A 24,127-nucleotide genomic window follows, 5' to 3' on the forward strand; every position below is an offset into this window, starting at 1 on the left:
AGTCCCTGGGGTGTACAGAGTGAATCCTTTCTCATGGCTGCATTGATCGGCTCGAGAAGCTTACCTGATTCACATTGACAAGAGCATTGGGGTCCAAATGAAAGTAAGCATGTTTTCCAAATTGGAAACACAGGGACACGTCACTCCGTAAACAGACAACTTGTAAAGTAAACTCTGACTTTTGGCTTGAGCGCTGTGGAAGACAGCTGACTTGGCTACTTTTCTGGCTCATTCCTTCAGAGGCAGTGATCACCTTAAACAAAGTGTGCTCTAATGCTTCAAGGATAATGTGAGGTGTATTTTATTTAGATAAAGCAAAGGACATAGCCATTTCATGATTTATAATTTGTACTGTTAATTGATCCCCAGTGAGGAAATTAAAATTTGCACCCTGTTTTTGTTTCACTAAATTGAAACTGAAAATGCAATTCAGGTATCTTTGGGCTCTTAGATACAAACACATAATACTGAAGAAAAGTTATTTCAAAATGTACTATTTTTGGTCACTTGGATGGAGTGGAACAAGCTGTAAACACATGACTGACATGTTGTCACCTTATAAAGTCTTTATGGCTAATGTGTTAGCAAACAATTGCCTATTTACGCATCCAGCAGACTACAGTATTTGTTTCTGGCCACCTGATGAATCTACTGTTAGTCTAATATTCTCTCTCTTTTACGTCTGTTTTTGGTCTCCACCAACTCCTGAGGGCAATAACTGTCTCTTTAGGTGTTAGACGCTCCACTTTGTCCACCAGCTAGTCTCTAAGCGTGTCAGGCCTGCTGTTTGATACTTAGCATATGGTATATTTAGAGATCACTTTGCTGAAAACAGCTGCCTGCTGCATCTGGAATAGAGGTTGATGAGAGCAGTGAGAATAAACCAAAACAGTAAAGTTACAAATAGACACTGTAGAGTCAGGAAATAATTCTCTTTGGGATTACCAAGCTACACATTACAATTTGCTTGCAGTCATTTCGGACTATTCTTGACATAAAAATATTGATCAGTGGAGCTTTACAATCTTAAACTCTTTCAGTATATCAATGTCAAGAGAAGTTAAATCTCCACATTTTGTTCAGAATAATCATATCATGAGGTGAATCACAGTGTTTGCCAGGTTAATTCACAATATGATATGAAGACCCACAACATATGGGCAGCCATATTGGGAAGCCAAATGAACAGATGGACTAAAACCCACAGTCATTAGGTGTCAGGGCTCATTAAAGTCAGTATCATAGGCTGGATGTTGGATTTTAAAAAGTAAGTGTTTCTCTCAAATTTCCGTAGATCAAGTTTGATGGATGCAGAGAGAGTGAAGTCTGTTAAGAAATACTTTAAATATACACACATTTTGTGAAATCTATGGCGCTTTATAAGTATTTGACAAAGTCCTGAGGGACAAGATGACGAAGATACCAAATATTTCACCCACGAGGACAGAGCAAGATCATGAGATGTCCAAATTATGTCACCTACAAGGCAATTGGTGGAACATTTTTAAAGGAAAATCATTCACTTGAATTTGGATTTGACAGGGGGACAGATGAGATAGTGAAGCTGATGTAATTATGTTGTTGATGCTGGCTTTGCATGGTATGAGAGCTGACAGGACACGCAGCTCGGGGAAATGTGAGCTTCAAGAATGTCAAGGGTTTAGTTTCACAGAAGAACATAACAGAGCTTGGGAAATGTCAATGTGTAAACACATTAAAAGGTTACGCTTCATCAGTCACGTGCATGCAGGGCACATCCACAGACAAAAACATGATCTGCACATCCACACACTCATATATGCAAGCAACAAAACAACACACAAAACACACAAACACACACACACCTCAACTGCATCCGTAAATGACCTTTTGTCTAATCATTATTTTTGAGTAAGCAGCACAAATGGTGTTTTCATGAATCTCGCAGACACTCAAATTACTTTCTTTGCATAGTAATTTCTGTGAAAAATGGCAGCTATGCAAAGAAATGCCTGAGAAATGGGGCAGAGCTCAACAGAACAAAAAAAAAACAATAGCAGAGGGAAAAAAAAGCCAAGGCAGGACAAGCACTCAAAATTTCTTCAGAGCTGTAACTTAGACTCCATTAAGTGTGCTTTTTGTTTTCCAGAGGACATCGAATAATACTGGCATCATTACAACAGGACAAAGCATATTTGGTTTACATGTATTCACCACTCAGCAACCTGCTTTCACTTTCCTTTCCACATGTCCTAAATTGCATTTAAAAGCTCCAATCATTGTGGTTGATAGTGAATCCCTGCTGCTAATGCACTATTCATGTTTGAAAAGGAGATGCATTGTGGGCGGAGCATGAGTCCCTTTTCCATTTACATTATGTTGCATTACATGTCCTGTTCCACTCTATAATTACAGCTGAGTGCAGAGACATGACTCGACCTGAGGCTTGGAATAAATCACAAGTGAGTGACTCGGCGTGCAACACATACACATAAATACACACCTTGTCTGTGATTGCTTCCTTCAGTTGTATGGCTTGGAATTGGGAGTGTCAGCCAGAGAATCAGCTAAGACAAGCTGCTTGCCAGTTGTGTTGGACTAGCCACACAGAGCTTGGGATCCCAGCCAGAGAATCACCATGTGTGTTGGGGTGGAAGAAGGTGGATAGAGATGAACAGATACGGAAATCCTTGGTCACACTGTGCTGGAGTGGCAGCTGCTCAGAGACTTGTATGTGACACTAAGCACAGAGTGGACTGTGACTCTTTTTCTTTTTATAGTAGTTATTTTGCTGAAGTGAAGTCCCAGACTATTCTGATGTGTTGCTATAGGAATAACAGGCAACATATCCCCATAACTGGGCTGACGGTGCCACCATGCAATGCTGAAAACAGCCTTGGCATCAATTTTTCTGGCGTGTTTTTAAAACCGCTGGATTGATTTGCTCGAGCTGTTGATCAATCACTACAAACTTCTGATTCACTTTATCGGTTTGCAGCATCAAAGCAGCTATATTCACGACTACTTATTGTAGCTCTTACTTATAATCACACAGAGAATTATCCCCTAGCTTTGCAGCTCCCCTCTGCTCTATGGAGCATTTTAGAGTCTTTTAGCTTGTTATTGTTTTATTACCAAAACTTTATTGTTTCGCTTCACTCTCATAGCATGTTTTCAGCAAAAGAGCTCTGATAAACCATCTACATGCTACCTGAAAGGCATCAAACGTCAAACAGACAAAGTTAGCATCTAGCTGCTAAACAAAAATTACTAGCTAGGGGTTACTAAGAACGTAAGAGACTTTACACATAAACCATAGAGCTAGTTGTGTAAATCTCCAATTAGCAATCCTACCTTTACTTACAAAGTTTGAATTTACAAATGCAACCGACTGGGAAAAAAACAAATAACATCATTGTGAGATTTTAATACCATCCCAAATTCCACCTCATAAACTCACAGGGGCACACACACACACACACACACACACACACACACACACACACACACACACACACACACACACACACACACACACACACACATACACAACAAACAACAAACTATCCAGCAATTCATACCCCAAAGAGGCATGGTCGGAAACATGCTGCCATCGCATCTGTCTGTCTCTGCCTATTAGCCCCTTGAGAAGCCATTGATCCATACAGACCCTTTGCTCATGTGACCCGCAGATGCTGCAACAGCAACAAAGACTTCTGCTCCTCCTTGACGGCACGACCACTCGTGTTTCCATCAAGAACGGGTGTGAACCCTGGAGCTGTCAACCTTGCAGAGAAGGATCAAATGAATCATGATGACAAGCCGAGCTGGAGTCTTAAGTTATCCAGAACCAGAAATCCCATGCGCCTTTAAAATCCCGGAGTTACCTTAATGTTTTGGAAGATGCTTCATCAAAACTGATTCTCACCTGTGGGCTGTATGGGAACTTGTTGCCCAACATTAACTGAGCTTTATACTTAGTTAAGAACTGCCCCAAGCTTTGACATCCTCATTGATGATCAATATTCTCATGAGGCTCAGTATAAACTCAGTAGATTAATCTGTTAAGTAATTTTTAATGAGCGAGCACCAAGAGACTGGAGTTGTGATTCTATATGGAAACCTTTTCCAACCAATCTGTTGACAATAACAGCCTTCAGCAATGTTGATAATTGGTTTAGCAATTTATTAATTCATGTAAATAACTTAATGAGCCACAAGGTGCGATAAAATGGGAAATGCTGACAGACATAATTGCAACAAATTATTCCCATTAATGCTCATCATTTTTCTATGCAGCTGTAAGTCCAGCAAATACAGCACATTTCTGAGTCCCAGTGAGCTTAATGTTGACAGGTCATTCATAATCAAGGATATTGAAAGTAACAGGCACAGTAACATTAAACAAGGCGGACATTTTGGATACAATATTGTTGCAGAACTGACCAGAACTTAACGGGAAAGCACTCCCAGAACATGTGAAGATTTGTACAGTACCTTGTGCTTTCATTGGACAGAAAGTGGATAATGGGCTACTCATCATTTTCATGTAATGCATTTTCATGTGGGTGAGATACTATTTGTCCCATGATTGAAATTGTAGTGAAGCTGATCACGGTCTGGATTGGTGATACTTCTGGAATGCTAGACCATACATTACGCCAGTTGAGATCAATACCCAGGTCTGGGCAATCGCGTGCCCAGATCTTCTCAATAGTAAGGGCAGAGTGGCCGGAGGTCACTAAGAACTGATAAAGCCTAGACACCATACCACTGTTTTTAGGCTGCACAGTAAATAACTTCGGAATAGGATGAATGGAAATGACTCTGCCAGGGGACACCGTACGCCTTGAGGGCTGATCTTAACTGAAGGTAAAAGAAAAAAGAGGAACGTGGCAGACTGAATGCCTTTTGTAAGTCAGAAAAAGGTAACAAGCCAACCTCCCCAAAAATGTCTTTTAGACAATTGAACTCCCCTTTGTTCCCACTGTGGAGCTGTTATCAGCCTCCCACCAATCAGGAGTGCTGTATTGTTGAATAATGGGGAAAAAAGGTAAGGTACGAAAAGCAAGAAAAGCAAGCAAGTCTGAGTAGGTCTATCAATCATCTTGCCTAACTTTCACTTTGTGACTTAGTTCTTTGACTTAAATTTGATTTACAAAATAATTAGACTGTATGCATTTAGCCTATTCACATCTGCAATAGGGTGGTGGTAGTGGTGGTGGTGGTGGTGGGGGTGCACCCTAAAGGAACCCTCCTGGGACACTGTCAGCTAGCTTTCAGTACCTGGAACCTATTTTGAGAGACTCAAAATAGCATAAAAATCAATGACATTACCAGAAAAGCTCCTACTCATTAGACTGCAGCACTAAACGCCTTCGGGTGCAGCTATTAGAGAAAATGCTTGGACGGATTCAAAAACTCTGGTCAATCCCGAGTTACACGACTCAACCACCGGCAGCGATAGAGAGCGCAAAAGGAACGCAGAGGCTCGGTGTGTAATACAAGCCTGCACACCACCAACCCACCACCGTCCAATTTCTTTTTAATTGAACCCTTTTACTCCCGCTCGGTGAGTAGTCTACATTTTCCACTGCCATTTTCCTAAGCCCGTTTTTATCATCTTTTTCTTCCTTTCTTGTCTTGGTGTTCCGACATGGGAAATGTTTTCTCGTTTTCTGCATGCAGTGATTTAAATCTTGGATGCTGAGTGTTGTTGCTCCGGCGACATCCGCTGAGAAATAGCCCTACGTGCATTACGGACGCTCTTGAATTTTTTTTCCTCCTCTCTTTTCCTCTTCTCTTCCCGAAGCAGCTTCTTTACAAGCTCACTTGTTGTTATCCCCACATTTTGCTTATTTCCAGCCCTTGTCTCTTTCATCATGGCTTGTTTCGGTGTGATTTGGGTTTTGGTGCTTTCCTTTGATCTTGCAGTGTTTCTCTGGGGTTGGAGGCTGTACGTCTCCGCCGGCGCAAAAATAACTGTTTTGATTTTCATCTTTGAGGATTTTGCTTTTCTAATAGGTGAGAAATTTCACTTTGCTGGAGTTTGTTTTGTTTTGTTTTGTGGTTTCTTCGCACTTCTTTATGCAACCTTAACGAGCAAATGGGAACTTTTGTTTTGCAAAATGGATATCTTGAACATATAGCTGGATTTGTATTTAATTAGTTTTAGATTCTTTAAGAAATTAGATGTGACTTCAAAACTCAGCAGAAACACATATTAAACAGTAAGTCACATTAAAGACATTTTCATCTGAAATCCATATTCTTGTTTCTTATGAGGACTAAGGAAAAATGATAGAAAAAAGTTTGCCTTTCATTATGGAAAATCTATGAATGCAAATGACTGCTGTGCAAAACGAAACAGAATAAAACCAGAATGACAGAGAAGCTTGGGAACTTAAACTGGCTGAATGAGTTGATGCCGAGTGGGGAGGAGAGGGTTGAAAGGGGTCCTCAAGGCCCAGGCCAATTTTGCAGCAGTTCATTATGCAAATCAGGCTGATTGATTTGATTAATAGTTTGACCTTGAAGACATGCAGCCGGAACTCACCACTAACCTGCAGGCAACACATTAAAAAACACAATTTCTCCTGCAATTAAAAGACAAAAGGACCAGTGACATTACCCTTTTAAATGACCGCTGGAATCACCTCTTTAAAATTCTTGACCAAAGTTTGTTTTTGTGCTCTGCTGAAAAAGAGATGCTTTCAAAACAGTTATGAGACAAAACCTCCTTTCAATCATCCTCGAAGGATACGGGTGAAGGCATTTGACAGCTATTCCAGCCTTCAGACTTTGCAGGTCAGGGAACAGGTGGGGAAAGCTGAGCATGAAATGTGCTGCTTTTCGCAAACAATACTTATCTCTTACTAGGGATGAGGTGGGAGGCTGGCTCTGGAATAGCCAGCCTATACACGCATGCACTGAATCACTAACAGAGGAGAGGAGGAAGGAAAGAACAAAGTTTTTCTGGACCAGTCAGTAATCTGTTTCTGTCCAGTCCAGGCCTGTCTTTACGTTTCTGCACCCGTGGGCTGGGATGATCATTGACCCTTAGCAAGTGTACGATGTGGGCTGCCTCAAAGTCACGCACCACAGAGTCCATCTTCTTTAAGAAACATTTTAGAGCTGCTCCAGCTTTCAGACCATAGGTCAAAGAGCATATTTGGAATGCGAGTCTCGGTTTCTTTTTATATCCCTGCATGTAAAAGATAACAAAGAAGAAAAAACAGATGAGGCTGTAGACAGACAAAAAGAAAGAAAATGGCATGCCTGTGTGTGAAGACGTGGGATTTTGTCTGATAAAATTAACAAGCACACACACACACCCGTAGATATTCACATCACATAGAACAGTTCTGTGTTACATTATGCATGTTGCATTATACCCACTGTTCCCTATTAAATCTGCTATTCTTGGATCTGTATGTTATGTTCCACGCCTGCATTAGTCATGTTGAAAACTTTTTTCAATACAGAGTCAGCCACTGGAAAGCAGCAGTTTGGATAAACAATGGTATGCACCTGATGCTCAGCTCTATTGTGAGACATGCCATTACCCTAGCAGCATCAGCATCTCAGCACCAGTGCCAGCTCTTTTTATTCTCCATTCAAAAAGACAGTGGTTGATTTCAGCACCATGGACAGCTGCCAACACTTTATTACTCTGGCAGCTGGAGCAAGCTGATTCTTGCCTGGAAGTCTGGAGTGGCTCCACTCACTAACCCCTGTCCTCTCCACAGCACGTCTCATTCTGAACTATTCCAAGCTCTGTACCCTCCATCCCCCATTTAAAAGGCTAAAAAAAGGTATTACCTTAGATAAGATAACACTTTTTCTGAATAAGTTCCTGTATCTTTTAAACTTTTAAAGCACATTTTAGTCTTCTTCTAACCTGAACTGGAATTAACCTTAAATTGATAGGACTGATGTCTAGTATACAATGCATAATTTTGCTATTATTGAACAAAATAACAGGAACACTTACACTGCGGAAACACATCTCTGAAGCATCCCCAACAATGAAAATTAAACACCATAAGCTCAATGAATGTAGTTGTTATTACAAGAGTATTGGATTGGAACGTGTTATTTTGTCAGGTTACCAGACAGACAAACTCGCTGAATCCCATGAAAAAGGATTCTGTTATTATAGTATTATTCAAACAGTCCAACATTTGGGTCCAGCCCTATTAGGACCCACAATTACTTTGTGGTTTGGGTCAAAATCAGACGTAACTTTAATTCCTGTTATGTATGTGACGTGGGTGACCTAGCTCTGTTTGTTCTGTTTGTTCCGTAAAGTAAAAAGAAACTCATTGGTAACTTTTATTTTCAAACAGGACACAAACCCCAGTCTCCTGGGTGAAAGTCCTGTGTTTGTTTGACCCATCCACCATCCATCACTAGAGGGCACTACCACTATAAATCTATGAATGTAAACATTAGTTGTAATTGCTGCTTGACAAACACCAGTTTCACTCTACCAGTTGAATGAAGACCCCTCTGAAAGAAAAAATGAGACACAAAATTAGGCATGTTTTGCTTGAACATTTGATTGGATTGCATTATATGGTCAGGTGTACCTGTTTTGAAATTCCATACATAAATATACACACACACACACACACACACACACACACACACACACACACACACACACACACACACACACACACACACACACACACACACACTTACACACACTACTGGTCAAAGTTTGGGGTCACTTTCAAATTTCCATTACATTCCATTATAAACAGAATACCAGCTGATCTGAGTGTGTGGCTGATATTTAATGCAATATCTACATTGGCCATTATCAGTAACCATTCATCCAAGGTTCCAAAGGCACATTCTGTTTACTAATCTGATGTCATTTTAAAAAACTAACTGAGAAAATATTGGGGAACCCTTTTTGCAATTATGTAAGAACCTAATGTAATCTGAATACTCCTGCCCTGGTTGAAAAAAAACAACAAAGCTGATCTCAGCTGGTATTCTGTCTACAATGGACTGTAATGGAAATGTCTGAGTGACCCCAAAAGTTTGACCGGTAGTGTGTGCTTGTGTATATATATATATATATATATATATATATATATATATATATATATATATATATATATATATATATATATATATATATCAACTAAGGAGCCAATGGTCATCAAGACACAAAACTGGTGTTTTTTGTTTTTTTCTGGATCTTTCCTGTTCCTATCACAGTGCATGTTTATTTGCACTTAAATCCACAGTGTTTTAATTTTCCCAGTTTTGATGTACCATATATTCACTCTACTGTCATTTTGTCTGACCACTGTACAAAAAACTAAAAACTTTGCCAGTTTGTAATGTTCAATAGCACACCACAGCCAATTGTTTCCATTTAAACTACTAATTATTTTTGGAATTAAATATAATACAATCTTAGAGACATTGTAGCATTCAAACTTAGGACACTTTTTATTATGCATGTTCAGTTTGACTTGATGTATATATTTGAGTACTCCTCCCTATGTGTACGGCCTCTTGCCTACTTTCACCTTTAACGTTTCCCCCTCACTGTTAGTCCTGCCCCAAATCATTATCTCAGTATGACTTTCCATGTCACTCTACAGCTTTCTGGTGCCATACACCAAAAATTTGCTAATTACTCACAGCTAGTAACCCAGTTACTTTAGCCTAGTGGAGCAGACGCTATATTTGGCATTCACACAAGAGAAAAATTAAGGAAATGAAGAAATATATCTGTGCCAAGAGACATGTGAAAGCGTGGCATATGTTCATATGCCCTTGAGTGGTTCTGTGGTCTTCCCTAACACAACAGCAGGTGGAGTCTTTTTCTCCCTCTTTTCCAAATACACATATGAATGCAGGTAGTAATCCTTCACTCTGTGTGTTTTCCACAGTGTGAGAATGGGAAAGTCTCCAAATGAACTTTTAAGAGAATTCAGAAGGCAGCAGCATAATACAAGGTGATGCAATAGAACATCTCTGAAGCAAAGTAGTTGGCAAAATCTGCTGGTAAAAATAAAACATGGTAAATGTGCCATGTGGAACCAATTAAGCAACAGGAGCCTTTAAAAAACACCCAAGAAGTGTTTGTGTATCACCTTTTGTAACAGTTGTAACTGTGTACAAAATTTCAAGTGAATAGAGTTTTAAGTTGTCCAAAGGATACACACTGACCTCAAATATCAGGTGTGTGATAGATAATAAAATCACCCACAAATGCCCTGATTGCCGAGAAAATCAGCCCTGCTATTATTTTAAGATGAAAGATAAAATGTCTTCCAAAGATATGGCTTCATCCCATCTCACTGTATAGGTCACATTGTGCTTTTATCTCCCAGCTGTCATCGCTGCTTGAGGCTATAGGTTGCTCAAATCAGATTACGGCACAACTCATTTTAGGTACGAGATCATCTACCTTTAGTCGCTATGCTTCAGTGAGCCTCCATAAATTCACATGGGGGGAGGTGGATAAAGCTGATGGAAACTGGAGTGTATATGACTGAACCTATGTCTATACCTCTGGGGTCTCATATGTAAAACATAGCCTTACACTTCATTAAAGGTATAAAAAATATATAAATGATAAAAGGCTGATAGAATAGTACCATAAAAGGATAGCGTTACAGTAATAATTTACAAGCTACCTACCTACCACATGATGTATGCCTGTATTTTCATCTTTGATATTCTGGTCTGAGGCCTGAGCTCCCTGAAGATGATTGACATTGCAAATGTCTTTTTCTTACATTCTCCTTTTTTTTGAAGTTCTCTCATTCCCTCTTTCCATCTCACTACCTTTTATTTCCCTCTCTGCCTTTTTATCTCTCTCCTTTTGTTAACATGTTTCCCCTTTCTTTCTTAAATTCAAACTCAAGACAGGTATTATGCAGAAGGTAATGGAGTGTAGGAACGGAGGAAATAAAAAATTGTACTTGACAGTCATCTGTCCTTGTTGAGATTCACAGAAAAGACATTCTAGGCACAGTACACACAGTAAACAGGGCTTAAAACTGCAAAACTAGTTGCTGATTATGGGAAATAACAGGCTATTCTCTATCTGCTCTGCACCGTTAGCCAGTGTTCACTGTACAACTCCTGCAGGAGAGATTAGATTCCACTGGGCTCCTCTGGGCTGGGAGCAGAATGGCCCAGAAAGGACCTCTATTCATTAGGCCCTTAATTGCTAATTGAGGTCTTGGAACGATTCAGCAATAGCTGCTGCTGGTGGGGCATTAGCTGAGTAATTTATGACTGCGAGGGAGCAGGCGGAAAATGAACAAGGGTGAGAAAGGGTTAATAAAAGGACATCAGTACAGTGTTGTTGTTACACAGCCACTTTATGCTAACTCCCTAACATCTGTACAAGGCTCTTTTTTAAGGTTGATTTTTACCAATTCTTTTCAGAGTTTAATTCCTTGTGTTTTGTGATTAAATACCATCCAGCCATAATGCTGCTTGATTCTCTGCTCAACATGTAATTTTAATGTACTAATTTTGATTAAGCACATTATTTAGTCTTTGTGTAAGTTCTACATTTGTTATACCGGTGGTTCATACTTTTCTGCAACTAACATTTGAAACATTAAGCAGTTCGCTAAAATCATTATTCTAGCTATAAAATATCCCAGTGGGTGTTTCATCGAGTGATTTTAGCATTATTTTCTGCTTTTCTGTTATTCACAGCAGTATTTGATAAATCCTCTCATTTTACCCTGCATATGTTCTTACAGAACAGTAGAAAGATCAAAAATAACACGTACCTGCACTTCAGCACAGGGCATAAATTTAGACTGTATAAAAATGTAATTAGAGTTCAGTCCACATTTATTCCCTTGTAATGCATCTGGCAGTCATTCAAAAGAATGAAGTTTTTTTTTTGAAAGTAACTGGCTTATATAGACCCATATTTCATTCTCTTATGCAGACACATTTTTTCCAGGGAGGCACAAAAAGTTGAGACTCAGTTTGAGAGACGTCTGATTCCGGAGGCTAGATGCTACACTGTCCAATCGCTAAAGATAAAATGCTGCAGTGCAACATTCAAGCAGCAGAGAGTGAGTTTGGCCTAAATGTATCCTTCACATCCCATATATATTTGTCATATTGAAAGAAGCGTTGTTGTTTTTTTTACCCTGACGGGAGCACAAGTCAGTAAGGAGAGATCAGGGAGCGCGGAAGTGCTAAAATGATTACTTTTACCAGTTCCTTCCTTCTTCATCTCTGGAGATTCAGACTCTGAAGCCCCTGACAGTCAGTGTGAAAGGACCAAAGAGGATCTATTAAAATACTTACACTTGGAACCTCTGCAAAAAAGAATTTTAACAGACAAACAAAACATCTCTGTGTGTAAAAACATGGCATGATGAGTTTGGATGCATTCAGAGCTTCACTGACGCATGAAGATTTTATTTAGCATTAATTTTTGGAGCATTAAGCGTGCCAGGACGAACCCAAACCTCACTCTCTGCTCCAATCTTGCCTCCAATCAGGCTGGCTTGAATGTGAATGTTGAATGAATGTTTCAGTGTGAGTGTGTTTTCTGGTCTGGAATGTTTCCACCAGCGTTTGCCAGCAGTTATGCCTCACATTCTTCTTAAAAGGCTTTGAGGATCTTAGAGACCCATGAATATTGTAAGAAAAAAAAAAAAGTCTTTGAAGTCTCTTTTTTGCCATTTAGAGTGAACTAGAATATCTTGTTACCATTTTTATTAAAACATGTAATTGTGGAAAATTGAATAAATGCTGCAGCATCTCTGGGGTGTTAATGTAAGATGATGCATGGGGAAAGAAACATGATAGACATTGATTGCCTGTAGTTGAAATTTTCTACCAGCTGCGAAGTGCAGTTATTTAGAGCATGAGTTCAGTGCACGTAAGAGTAGTATTATAAGTTTGACAAGTTTACAGTCTTTGTAGAAAACTACAAACCATTAGTCAAGCTAATGTCTTGTGTCCATGAGCCAGTTTGCATCAGCCTTGAAATGTAAAAAAGACACACTAAAGACACTTTAAAAGCAGTGTACTGTTTATTTCTGGTTTATAGCTGTTTTGTGTCCTCGGGCATTAGAGAAGGTTGTTTAAATCAACAAAGATTTTTCTTTAGCTTTAATACTGAGTGGATATAATCGGTCTTATAAAAAAAAAGAATGAAATCCTTCACTTTTACATTTTCTTGCAACTTAAAGCAATTGGTTGACATTTAAAAAAAGTATAATTATTTGCTTTACATGAGAAGATCAATGCCACTCTCATTTATGCATTAAGTATGAAACAGCAGCCAGGAGACAGCTAGCTTTGCTTAGCACAAAGACTGGAGAGAGGTGGAAACAGCTAGTTTGGCTGTGAAAGGACAACAATCTGTCTGGCGGCACCTTTACAGCTCACCAAATAACATGTTTAATCTTCTTTGTTCATTCTGAACAACAAACCAACGTGTGCCCACTCAAGAAATAGTCCCACACATTTAAACCCCTGTTACACTACAACTTGTAGTTTTAACACTCCAGCTTTTATACAGATTAAATGTAGATATTTGTAGAGAGCCGCACTATGCCAGCTGTTTTCCTTAGCTCCAAGCTTTCAGGCCAAGTTAAGCTAATTGTTTACAGTAGCGTCACGCTTACTGTACAGTTTTGTTTATTTCACATTAGGAATTTCTGTATTTCTTCTTCTTTTACCTGTGCTCTTCCCACTGGTCAGAAGGGTGGGTGGGTCTCAAATAAAAAAAGGTGATGTCATACTTACACCAATCAGAGTTAAGCAATATCTGAATTAGAATCGGATGACAGTTGGTTGTTTGGTTGCTACCAACCAGACAGACCTTTCCAATGGGAAACTGAGTCCGTTGTCTATGCTCTCTTCAAAGCCACTAAACATGGAGCTGTCAAACATGAAACATTGGTGCCATTCATCTGCATGTACGGCAGCACACAGAAAATTGACGGATTTTCCCTTAAGGTACCAGCTTACACTAGCCTTAGCTAGCTAGCTTTGGTTGGCAAGGTGCTACCGAACGCTAGAAAAGACAGTTTTAGTTAAAAAATGTTCCAATCAACTTTTATGTATTGAAAACACACAGTAAGATGGTCAAACACCCAAATCAAGTACCCAGCTACTTTTATTGTACACAGGGTCATGGTTAGCACTGTTAAGTCTCTGTATTACTTGATTGACAGGTTGGTGTGCAGCCACGCCCTAAAGCATGCACTGCTTTCTTGTCAATTTTTTACATAAACGGGACCATAATTTACTAAATGCTACTGTATTGTCTTGAAATACTTGAAACTGATGATTGAGCCCATAAACTCATTTAGAAAATGTTTACTGAGGTAATTAAGTGAGAAGTAGCCTCATTTTCTCATAGACTTCCATACAATCAGACTTCTTTTTGAAACCAGTGGTGTCTCGCCTTGCTAGAAATTAGATAGCATGCAGGTTTAAGGCACTTTTGCATTGGCTTTTCTTTTTAGGATGGGAAGTTTCTGCTTTGGCCGAACAAGACCCCTTTGGCTGTGATTGAATCACAACATACCACAGCCTGTCAGGAAACATTGCTTAAATATTTATTGCATGCATCTCAAAACACATAAAGGCCATAATGACCACAGCCTCACATAAACTCTTAATACATGAGACCTAACGATGTCTTTTTTAAATTTAATTTAGTTTATTTAGTGTCAGTGTTACATGTTAATGAAGCATGTAAGAGGGCTTTAAGGAGTAATTCTTAAGCATAATTACTGGTTGGTAACATGCTGAGCTGATTGCTTTTTATACCCACACTCTGACTCTAAGAAACAAAGATAAGAAACCAGTGACTCTACTGTACATATTGGCCACATTTCTATGCTTTCGACAGGTATGAATATGCATAGGAAATAATTTCTTTTGTTCACTTCTATTTAAATTAGAATGTGAATATAACTTTCATCAACTATATACTTTATAAAAAGCAATTACTCACTTGACTCTGTAATGTGTTGTGAATAAATCATAGCTAAGGGGTTTGTTGCCCCTCTGGTTTGTGTCAGGCCGAACCATATAGACTCTTGTTTTTTTGGAGCCAGAAGTGACCATATTTGGACAAAAGGACGAAGCTGACTGGCCGCAGTCTTTCTAACCAAACACTGTTCATTTATAATATTATAGTATTTAATGAGCAAAAATCCTATGCTTTCATTTGGCTCTATCCTAGCTCAACATGGGGTTAAATAAGGCTATTAGCATTTTCTGATGTTAAATCTGCTTAAAAATGTGATCTTACATGCTTAATCGACCGTTTAATGGCCTCACTTCTGTACATTTCCTTTAAAAGAAGCCATTCAGTGCCTTCACATCCATGAGTCACTCTGTGGGCTGGGTTAGGTGCCAGAGCTGAGGTTTATTCAAAGGTAGAGACAAGCTTGGATTTGATTGATTGGATTAACTGGTTGGCATTTTGGGCAGCAAGAGCAGGTCTAACAGTTAATGGTAATGTTGACAGCTCTGATTGTCAATGAGCCATTTTTGTAACTATAAGTATTTAATTGTCCGACGGTTATGGGGTTGAGGTTCCACTAATTGGCAGCTTGAACAGAAAAAGTAGTTTGGCCAAATACACTTCCTGAATTGAATGATACAATCTCCGCTGTACCTCTGGTTCTGCTCTGATCGGATGAACAAATGTTGACAAACTGGTGGAAAGGAGGGGTTGATAAACTGTGAATAATTTTATAGACAAGACATAGATTTGAATATTTGAGCATGTTTTCCCAGTTTAGAAACCTGTGTTTTTGCAGCATTGGAAAATGATGAGAAATGCTTGGTTTCTTGTCAAGAAGTTTAACAGTTCGTTTGTAAAGCGATTGTAGAGGTTTCAGAGATGAAACACTACGGGTAAACAGTAAGTGACATGGGAGACGATCACAGAGTGCATGTACAATTTTGTTGTCTGTGTGGACATTTAACGACATCTTTCTGTCCTGCATAATTATAGACCGAATACTTTTGGGTATTTGACAGTGCTGTTGGTCAATTCACTGAGTAGCACAAGTAAGACATCGAAATAAGTGCTATGCAAATAAGACATTTTAAAATGTTACCTTGAGCTCTAAGGAAATTATATCCAGCATTTTACTTTGATCAAATTATTAATTAATTGTTAATGGTTTCAGCTCTAATGTAAAACCCAATCTTGTTTCTGTAATGTGACAGTGCTAACCACTAAGATGTCTTCCAGCCTTATAAGAGCCTCTCCTGTGGTGATAATAATGATGTGTGTTTAACACAATTTGTGGAATCTTGGTCTAAAAGCCTCATTTTGGAAAGATAGACAATCTAAAATAATCACCAACAGGGAACTCTAAGAAGCAACAACCTGAGAGTATTTCATTCATCTGTGAGTGGATTTGCCAAATGTATTGCCATGGTGACACTTCCTGATCCCCTCAGAGGACTGTAGCATTATTTGAACAAACAGTGCAGCCTGCAGGGAGGTTGTAATTAATTTGTGTCCAACTAAATCCTTAGATCCTCTCTGTTGACTTGGTTTCTATTTGACAATAATGGAGCTGTCACGGTGTGTGTGTTTTTTTTAGGAATATTCGGAAATATTCAGGTCCTTTAAAACAGGTATTAATACAACAATGCAAAAGTACTTGTGAAAGTCCTGCATTCAATATCCCACTCAAGTAAAAGTATGTGTAGTAGTTCTGCAGTAAATTGTCCCTTGTGCCTGATATTTTATTATACATGACATTATTAGATTGTTAATTCTGGTGCAGGAATGGGCACTGTTGTAGTTGTTTGAATTGGATTTGGTTTAAACTACGTTATACATTATACTTGTACTTTATACTTTATATTTACAGTAGATAGTCTAGTCCAGTGGTTGCCAACCTCAGGGCCGGGCCCTTCCAAACAGTCACGGGACAGATTTGACGGGATCATGATATGATGATATTTTTATGTAAAATATTGGATAATTTCACCTCTTTGTGCATAAACGCTTTTTTAAATGAAACCATGTAAGACCTTAAGAGGGGAAATATGTCATAGACATCTAAAAAATGACAAGGTAGTTGTCACGGGCCATGTTGTATTAGGTGTATTCTCTCCAGGTGTGTGCGGCTGATGACTGAGCTGTGTGTATTTCAAAGCTTGATCTGCTCAAAGGATACTGGCAGGTTCCTTTGACACAGCGGGCTTCTGAAATCTCTGCCTTTGTTACTCCTTATGCATTTATGCAGTACACTGTGATGCCGTTCGGCATGAAGAATGCACTTGCCACTTTTCGGCGCCTACTGCAGCATGTATTAGGAGATGTACCTGACTGTAGCGTGTATCTTGATGATGTAGTGGTCTACTCCAGTGAGTGGGAGAGTCACATGTCCAGTCTAGAAACTGTATTCCAATGGCTGGCGGACGCCTCGCTTACCCTTAACTTGACCAAGTGTGAGTTTAGGCCACTGTCACCTACCTTGGTAAGCAGGTGCAGGTCCGGTTTGTGGACGCTAAGTTTTTTTAAATTATTTTTTTTTATTTAACCTTTATTTAACCAGGAAGTCCCTTGAGATTGAAATCTCTTTTTCGAGGGAGACCGGGCTAAGACGGCACACCAGTTACAATTTAAACAGAAAATACAGCATAGACAAAAATCACACATAGAGGAAAGGAACAGGTCACATGTGGCAGTTAAATTTTTTAATTACATGACATTTTAACATGGCCTTAAATTCATGTAATGGGACCAGATCATTTAGATGGAGCAAGTTTTGCAAATTATTCCAAGACCATGGAGCGAAGTAAGAGAAGGCTTTCTTCCCCAGCTCAGTAAAAACCCTTGGAACCTGGAAAGAGCGCCACCTGGTGGAACGGAGATGAAAATGGCTGGAATTCAGCTTGAGGAGATTACATAAATATGTCGGCAGTTTACCCAACATGGCCTTGTATAGAAAAATATACAAATGAAGTTGTCTACGTAGACTTAGTGACGGCCAGCCTACCAGTTCATACAGCGTACAATGATGAGTAGTTGGCTGCGGTTGTGTCGCTACCAGTGCTCAGCACTAGGCGAGTTTCTTAGGCATGGCAGGTTACTATCGCTGTTTCTGTAAGAACATCTTGGTAGTAGCTGCTCCTCTGACCAGGTTGTGCAGTCCTGTGGTTCCTTTTGGGTTGAATTATGAGTGCGACCACGCTTCTTACTCTGCTAGGTCTCTCCTTTGTAGCGCTGTAGTGCCACTTGAGCTGGTGCTGTCTTGTTGCAGGACGGTGATGGGGATGTGTGTCATCCTGTTTGTTACTTTTCCACCAAGTTCAAACGTCATCAGCCGAACTACTCCACCATTGAGAAAGAGACTTTAGCAATGCTCCTGGCCCTACATCACTTTGACGTGCATGTAAGATGCAGTTTATATACAGTCACTGTATACACTGAACAAAACCTGCTTGCCTTGCCTGCACAACAGCAATCAGCACTTGATGTGCTGGGCCTACTCCTGGCCCAGAGTAACAACATTTGCATCAAACACAAGTAGGGAGCTAACAACATTGTCGCTGACGCACTGTCCCATGGTTGGGATTAGTTTTGGGGAACATGAATGATCTTTTGCTTAAACCGGAGTGTGAGTGAGGGTGCCGATGAACTGATGGTGAACTTGTAATCTGTGATTTGTGATGGTGCTCCATGGGCGTGCAAAGGGAGGAAGGCGTTCGCTTTGATGAGAGGGGATGTCACGTGCCATGTTGTATTATGTGTATTGTCTGCTAGTGTGTGATTCTCTGTAGGTGTGTGCTGCTGACGACAGGCCTGCAGCTGAGGCTGATCAGCTGATCGCTTAACGGAGGGCAGCATGGCCGTGTGCTGGGGTGAGGCTTCCGTGGAAGCCAGTAAAGAGTGGGCAGAGACGTGCTGGAGCTGCTGTGTCATCTGCTCTGAATCGAATCTGTGATGAAGTGCCTATGTTTGTCTTCCATTTGGAGATTGTTTTAAGTTGCGTTTTGTTGTGCGGACATAATAAAATTACCTTATTTACCATTTGTTTTCTGTCCCGGGTTTATTGTTTTAAATTGTTTGCCTTCTCCCACCCTAGACCACTTTGGGTCGTAACAGTAGTACAACTACACATTGCTTTGTTGTGTTGGGTCACAAGCCAAATAGGTTGGGAACCATTGGTTTAATTATAAAAAATGTGTTGTATTACACAATCTTATCATGTGTTTTTAAAATTAAAATCACAATATGTGAATTACAATATTTCCCTTTGAATTGTAATAGAATTAGCATAAAATAGAAATACTTAATATAATTGTACTTAGGTATACAGTACTTGAGTAAGTTACTGTCCACCAAGAGTTAATATATAGAACAAATACTTGGATTACCTGGAAGATGCTCGAGCAACATGTAAAGACATTGCAGGTGGAGGAAACTAAAAAACATGCGAAACACTGAGTCAACACTCTTGCGACTTCTTGTGTTATTTTTAAATGTGGGAACACACTTCTCCTATATTGTGAAATTTGTCGAATTCACATGTTTGAACCTGCCATGTGAGCAAGTTCCTCTCACCTCCTGCAGACATCTTTGCACCTCTGCCTCCATGTTCCCTGGACCTCAGTGCAGGTAGACATGGGCTCAGGTTCTAAAGAACAGGTGGAGAGCACTGGATAGCCACCTCTTAAGTTAAAGACCTGTTCATTAATCAATTAGCTGAGAAACCTAATGGATAACGTTTTAAATAATTGATCATAATATAATTGGTTGTTTAAGTCATTTTTACTTAGCAAAAACATCCTAAATTCACTGGCTCTGGATTCTGAATGTGAATATTTTCTGGCTGTATTAGTCCTATATGATAGTAAATTGAATTTTGGTCAGTTTTAGGGTTGTTGTTGGACAAAACTAGCAATTTGGAGTAGAGCTGCAACAATTTGTTGAATAATCAAACGGTCAATAGACAGAAAACTATTGGCAGTTTGAAGACTTTAGGGAGCGTTTAAGGGAAATTACATTTTTCACTTCGGACTTTTTATGGACCAATTGTTTGGAAAAATAAAGTCAATGACACATTATTTGAAACATTGAAATATTGATGGTTGCAGCCAGAAATGATTCATTTAAATTATTGCTGTCTGGTTTTTTATTATAAACAAATGATAAAATAGTATGCCATAAATCAAGCATTTTGCTGTGACCATTGGTGCTGTTGGGTAAAAATATCGTGGCATATCTTAAAATGCTTTTTAGAGCACATTTATCTAGTTGGGGTTAAATGGATGCCGAAAAAATAGTAGAAAAATAACAACAATAACAACAACAATGTTGTGCTACTGTTTTTAGCTCGGAATGGTATCTAAGTATACAGCCCACTGGTGCTCATTGTTTGGCTTTCTGTGTGTAACCTCCACAGTCTAACCCTCCGGGGGCCCATTTTCAGGAAGGAGGTTTAACAAACTCTGAGTCTTATTGTGAGCTGATTAACCCTGAGATGGGAACCTCTGAGGTTTCACTTCCAGCACAGCTGATTTTAGTTGGTTCAAGCAACTCAGAGTAGGTTGACTCATATTTAAGCATGTGCACCACCACTGTAAAAAGGCAGCATGAATGGAGCCATGATACTACGATTCACCATGGCAACAACCACAAAAAAACTGGTCAGCATACTTTGTCCCTCTGGAACTGGAACTACTCATGCGCACATACAGTGAGTTTGAATATATGTTTTGTTTAAAAAAAAAAAGTAAGGATAGGTGTGGGAGAAAACTGCTCCTCGAGTCAATGCGTAAGCTCTGATGTAGTGTATTAATTTCATGTTTAATCACAGGTAACCTATGACATTACTAGTGAAAACCGGAATGGTATGACACCTATAACTTAATTTAGGTGCAATCCTGTAAAGCAAACTACTACCAATCCCATTGTGAGGTTGCAGCACCATGTCATTAAAGGTCCAGTGTGTAACATTTTCAATTGTCCAAATCTGTGTTGCCCGTTCACAAACTTGTCACTTTCATGAATTTTACCACCACCATTACCTCCAAGTATTCCTACTGGCTTGAAATTTTACATTTGCATTTGCATGAACCGGGATAGACGCTACATGTTCATGCACCATCTTGAAATACGTTAGCTGGTAAGGTACCTACAGGATATACTGCTCTGCCTTTCACGTTTTTGCTGTCACTTCATAAAGTCACAGGTGCTACTAATGGGTGTGGTCGCTTCCCTGCCCCTGCAAGTTTGAAGAAGAAAACATGGCTAACACCAACAAGACAGTTCGTAGTACTCACCAAATCTTTAGATCAAATTTCGCAATTAATAAAAATTAAACAGACGGACCTGATCCCCGGAGGTAAAGCTGGATGAAGATGTAAATGACATCTTGGCTTTTTGAAGCGGGAAGGCTACCGCAGCTGTAATACGTATTTTGAACTGCGTGGTGCGAGAGAGTTGATTGCAATATATGATCTCAACACTAGATAGGAGAAACTCCCACACATTGGACTTGTAACAGAATTGTAATTTAAAATCATTTAATTATTTTTAATGGCTCTCACTGGTCTGTGGTCAGGGAACCAACAAAAACGTTTAAAACACGTTTAAGAGCGAGGCCCACTTTTCTGACGGCTTGGCATTTGCGAAAAACATAATGAGACACAAAAAATTTGCCGGGACACAAAAGCATGTCCACGATGGTTGACGTTAGTGATATGAGGACGGATAAGGTATCTACATATCTGATGGACTGTGAGAAAAAAACTCTCAAATAGGTAGTTATCTGGAAATGAAAATACATCTAGTCGGGCCTCAATATCGTCTCCCGATGTATGTTTAACTCTCTGGAAAGTAATACAGCTCTTTCATCAACGGGATCGTTGACAAAAGGAAAAGTCGTGTTCAAGAAAAAACGTTTTCTCATCTGCCTAATATAGTTAATAAACCAACCCTGGTTTTTTAATCATGCAGATGACAACACTGCGCTAAAATGCGTCTGACACAAACTGAATGAATGAATGAGGAAAAGAAAGAGCGCTGTGTAAGAGGGGGGAGAATGAGAGACACTCAAGGTTTATTTAAAGGATTTCTAAGAAAAAGGTTTCTAAGAAAACCTGCTCCCGATCAGATTAAGTTCCCAGACTCTGAGGTTAAGTTACCTCTTATTCTGGAACAGGCTAGAGTTACCGCTCTCTCTCAGATTTGATTTTCCTCCCTTTCTGAAACAGAAAACCCAGAGTTTCCCTCATCGAGGGCTAACAAACTGAGTTTTGACTAAACCTGCTTTCTGAAATGGGCCCCTGGCTTTCTGAGCAGTGTGCAACTGTGTTTCCCAGCAGGCAGTGCTGCAGGACTAGGATGACTGGGAAGACCCAGACCAGCAACGTGACCAACAAGAATGACCCTCGCTCCCTCAACTCCCGCGTCTTCATTGGCAACCTCAACACGGCTGTGGTAACCAAGGCCGACATCGAGGCCATCTTTGCCAAATACGGAAAGATTGTGGGCTGCTCTGTGCACAAGGGCTACGCCTTTGTTCAGTACGCCAGCAAGAGGAATGCCAGGGCAGCCGTGGGTGGGGAGAACGCCAGGGTCATCGCCGGACAACCACTAGGTAAAGTTCTTCAAATGTGCATCACTGAATTCTGATAACAGTGTCCATATTGTGTACATAAGAGAAAACTATACCATACTCACCGTGTAAAAAGGTGCTTTATTACACCATGGTTGCACCATAATAATTCAGCTGGCAAGCAGAACCTGCAGATTCAGTTGAGATAAAGAAGAGCCAAATTTATATAATATAACCTTTGTTTTAATGGCATTTAATAAGTCATATTTGCCACAAGCAACAGGTTCCACATGATGGGCATGATATTGTATTTCCTGGCAGAAGCAATAAAAAAGTAACATTTTACATGCTTACTTTACTTACATTCCATGGAAGTTTTTAAGTGAAACGCCAGCTTGTTTACTTCCACCTACAATCCAGGTTCTTCTTTAGCTACTATAAAGATTTCAACCTTTTTTTTATCCCCAGGAACAACGATAATATACAGTTTTTTAATAGTATAACATATTTCATAGGGCTGGATGATTAATCAAAAAATGTATCGACATCAAAATCTGAAGCTGTTATCGACGTATTTTTCCCATGACAATAATTTCAATACTTTTTATAAAACAAAATGTGACTTTTTTCATATGGCCTTTTCATTTCAAGCAAGGTGGGCTTTCATTTCAATTTTATACATTTTTAATATATAGTCATAATAGTTTTGTGTGTTTCGTTTAATTATTTAAAAATTAAAAAAAAGTAAGCTCTTTGGAATTATAAAAAAAATGTCACCTTCAATATTTGAGCCTATTTACAGTACAAACCATACCAATGAAATATGAGGACAAAAAAGAAAATCAGATAGAAATTAAGTTATCGTTAATATAGCGTCATTCAGGTAAAATAGAGATTTTATGTCATATCATGCAGCCTTAATATTTTAAAACTTTAACATTGTATTTCACCAAAGAGTACATGTTCTAAATTTATCATAATTTTAAATTACCAGTAACAATATTATTGTACCCTCATCCTGTCCTACAGTGTAATTTAGTTATTAATGTCCCTTAAACATTGTTACCCATTTATTCCATAAATCTTCCCTTGGACTCACACATTTGTACCCCTAATACTAGATAATTAAGATGTAATTTGTATGTTATTAAGTGTTACACATGCATTGGTATGTTTAATGCATATTTGTGTGTGAGCAATAGAGACACCTATATGTTTCATCTTTGTAGATAAAAAAAATTAAACACGCATGTTTCATTTAAACCAATATAATCTGATACATACATTGTTTTTCAATTTAATTGTTTTTTTTACAAAACAAAGCATTGTATAAACGTAAAAAAGGAACTGCAAAGGCAATAAAAACTACACAAGAAGTCCAAAACAAGGCAGGAGTCATAAAACAAGGGGTGAATACCAATAACAAAAAAAATGTCATAATAGCAAGTCCATATGAAAAGAGGTTTGAGATTGGAAATATGACAGAGATTTAGTTAGTTTAAAAGCTTCAAGCATGTTATTTAAGCCTCAACTCTTCTGTTAATCAATATTGCATGAAGAGCTCAAGCTGCCATCTG

General features: G+C 39.1%; 1 protein-coding gene across 1 annotated transcript; it reads left to right on the top strand.

Moving 5' to 3' along the window:
* Window positions 1-5,371: 5,371 nt before the first annotated feature.
* On the top strand, window positions 5,372-22,627 carry LOC116676221 (RNA-binding Raly-like protein). Its single transcript, XM_032507486.1, has 2 exons — window positions 5,372-5,551; window positions 22,315-22,627. Exon 2 carries the CDS (start codon window positions 22,337-22,339, stop codon window positions 22,625-22,627), a length of 291 nt encoding a protein of 96 aa, XP_032363377.1. The 5' UTR covers window positions 5,372-5,551; window positions 22,315-22,336.
* Window positions 22,628-24,127: the final 1,500 nt, after the last annotated feature.

This window comes from Etheostoma spectabile, unplaced genomic scaffold (genome assembly GCF_008692095.1).
Source record: "Etheostoma spectabile isolate EspeVRDwgs_2016 unplaced genomic scaffold, UIUC_Espe_1.0 scaffold00002872, whole genome shotgun sequence".
NCBI classification, from domain to species: domain Eukaryota; kingdom Metazoa; phylum Chordata; class Actinopteri; order Perciformes; family Percidae; genus Etheostoma; species Etheostoma spectabile.

Bases quoted from the DNA above. Each gene is read 5' to 3' on its own strand.
- LOC116676221 (XM_032507486.1), top strand. From the start codon at position 22,337: ATGACTGGGAAGACCCAGACCAGCAACGTGACCAACAAGAATGACCCT.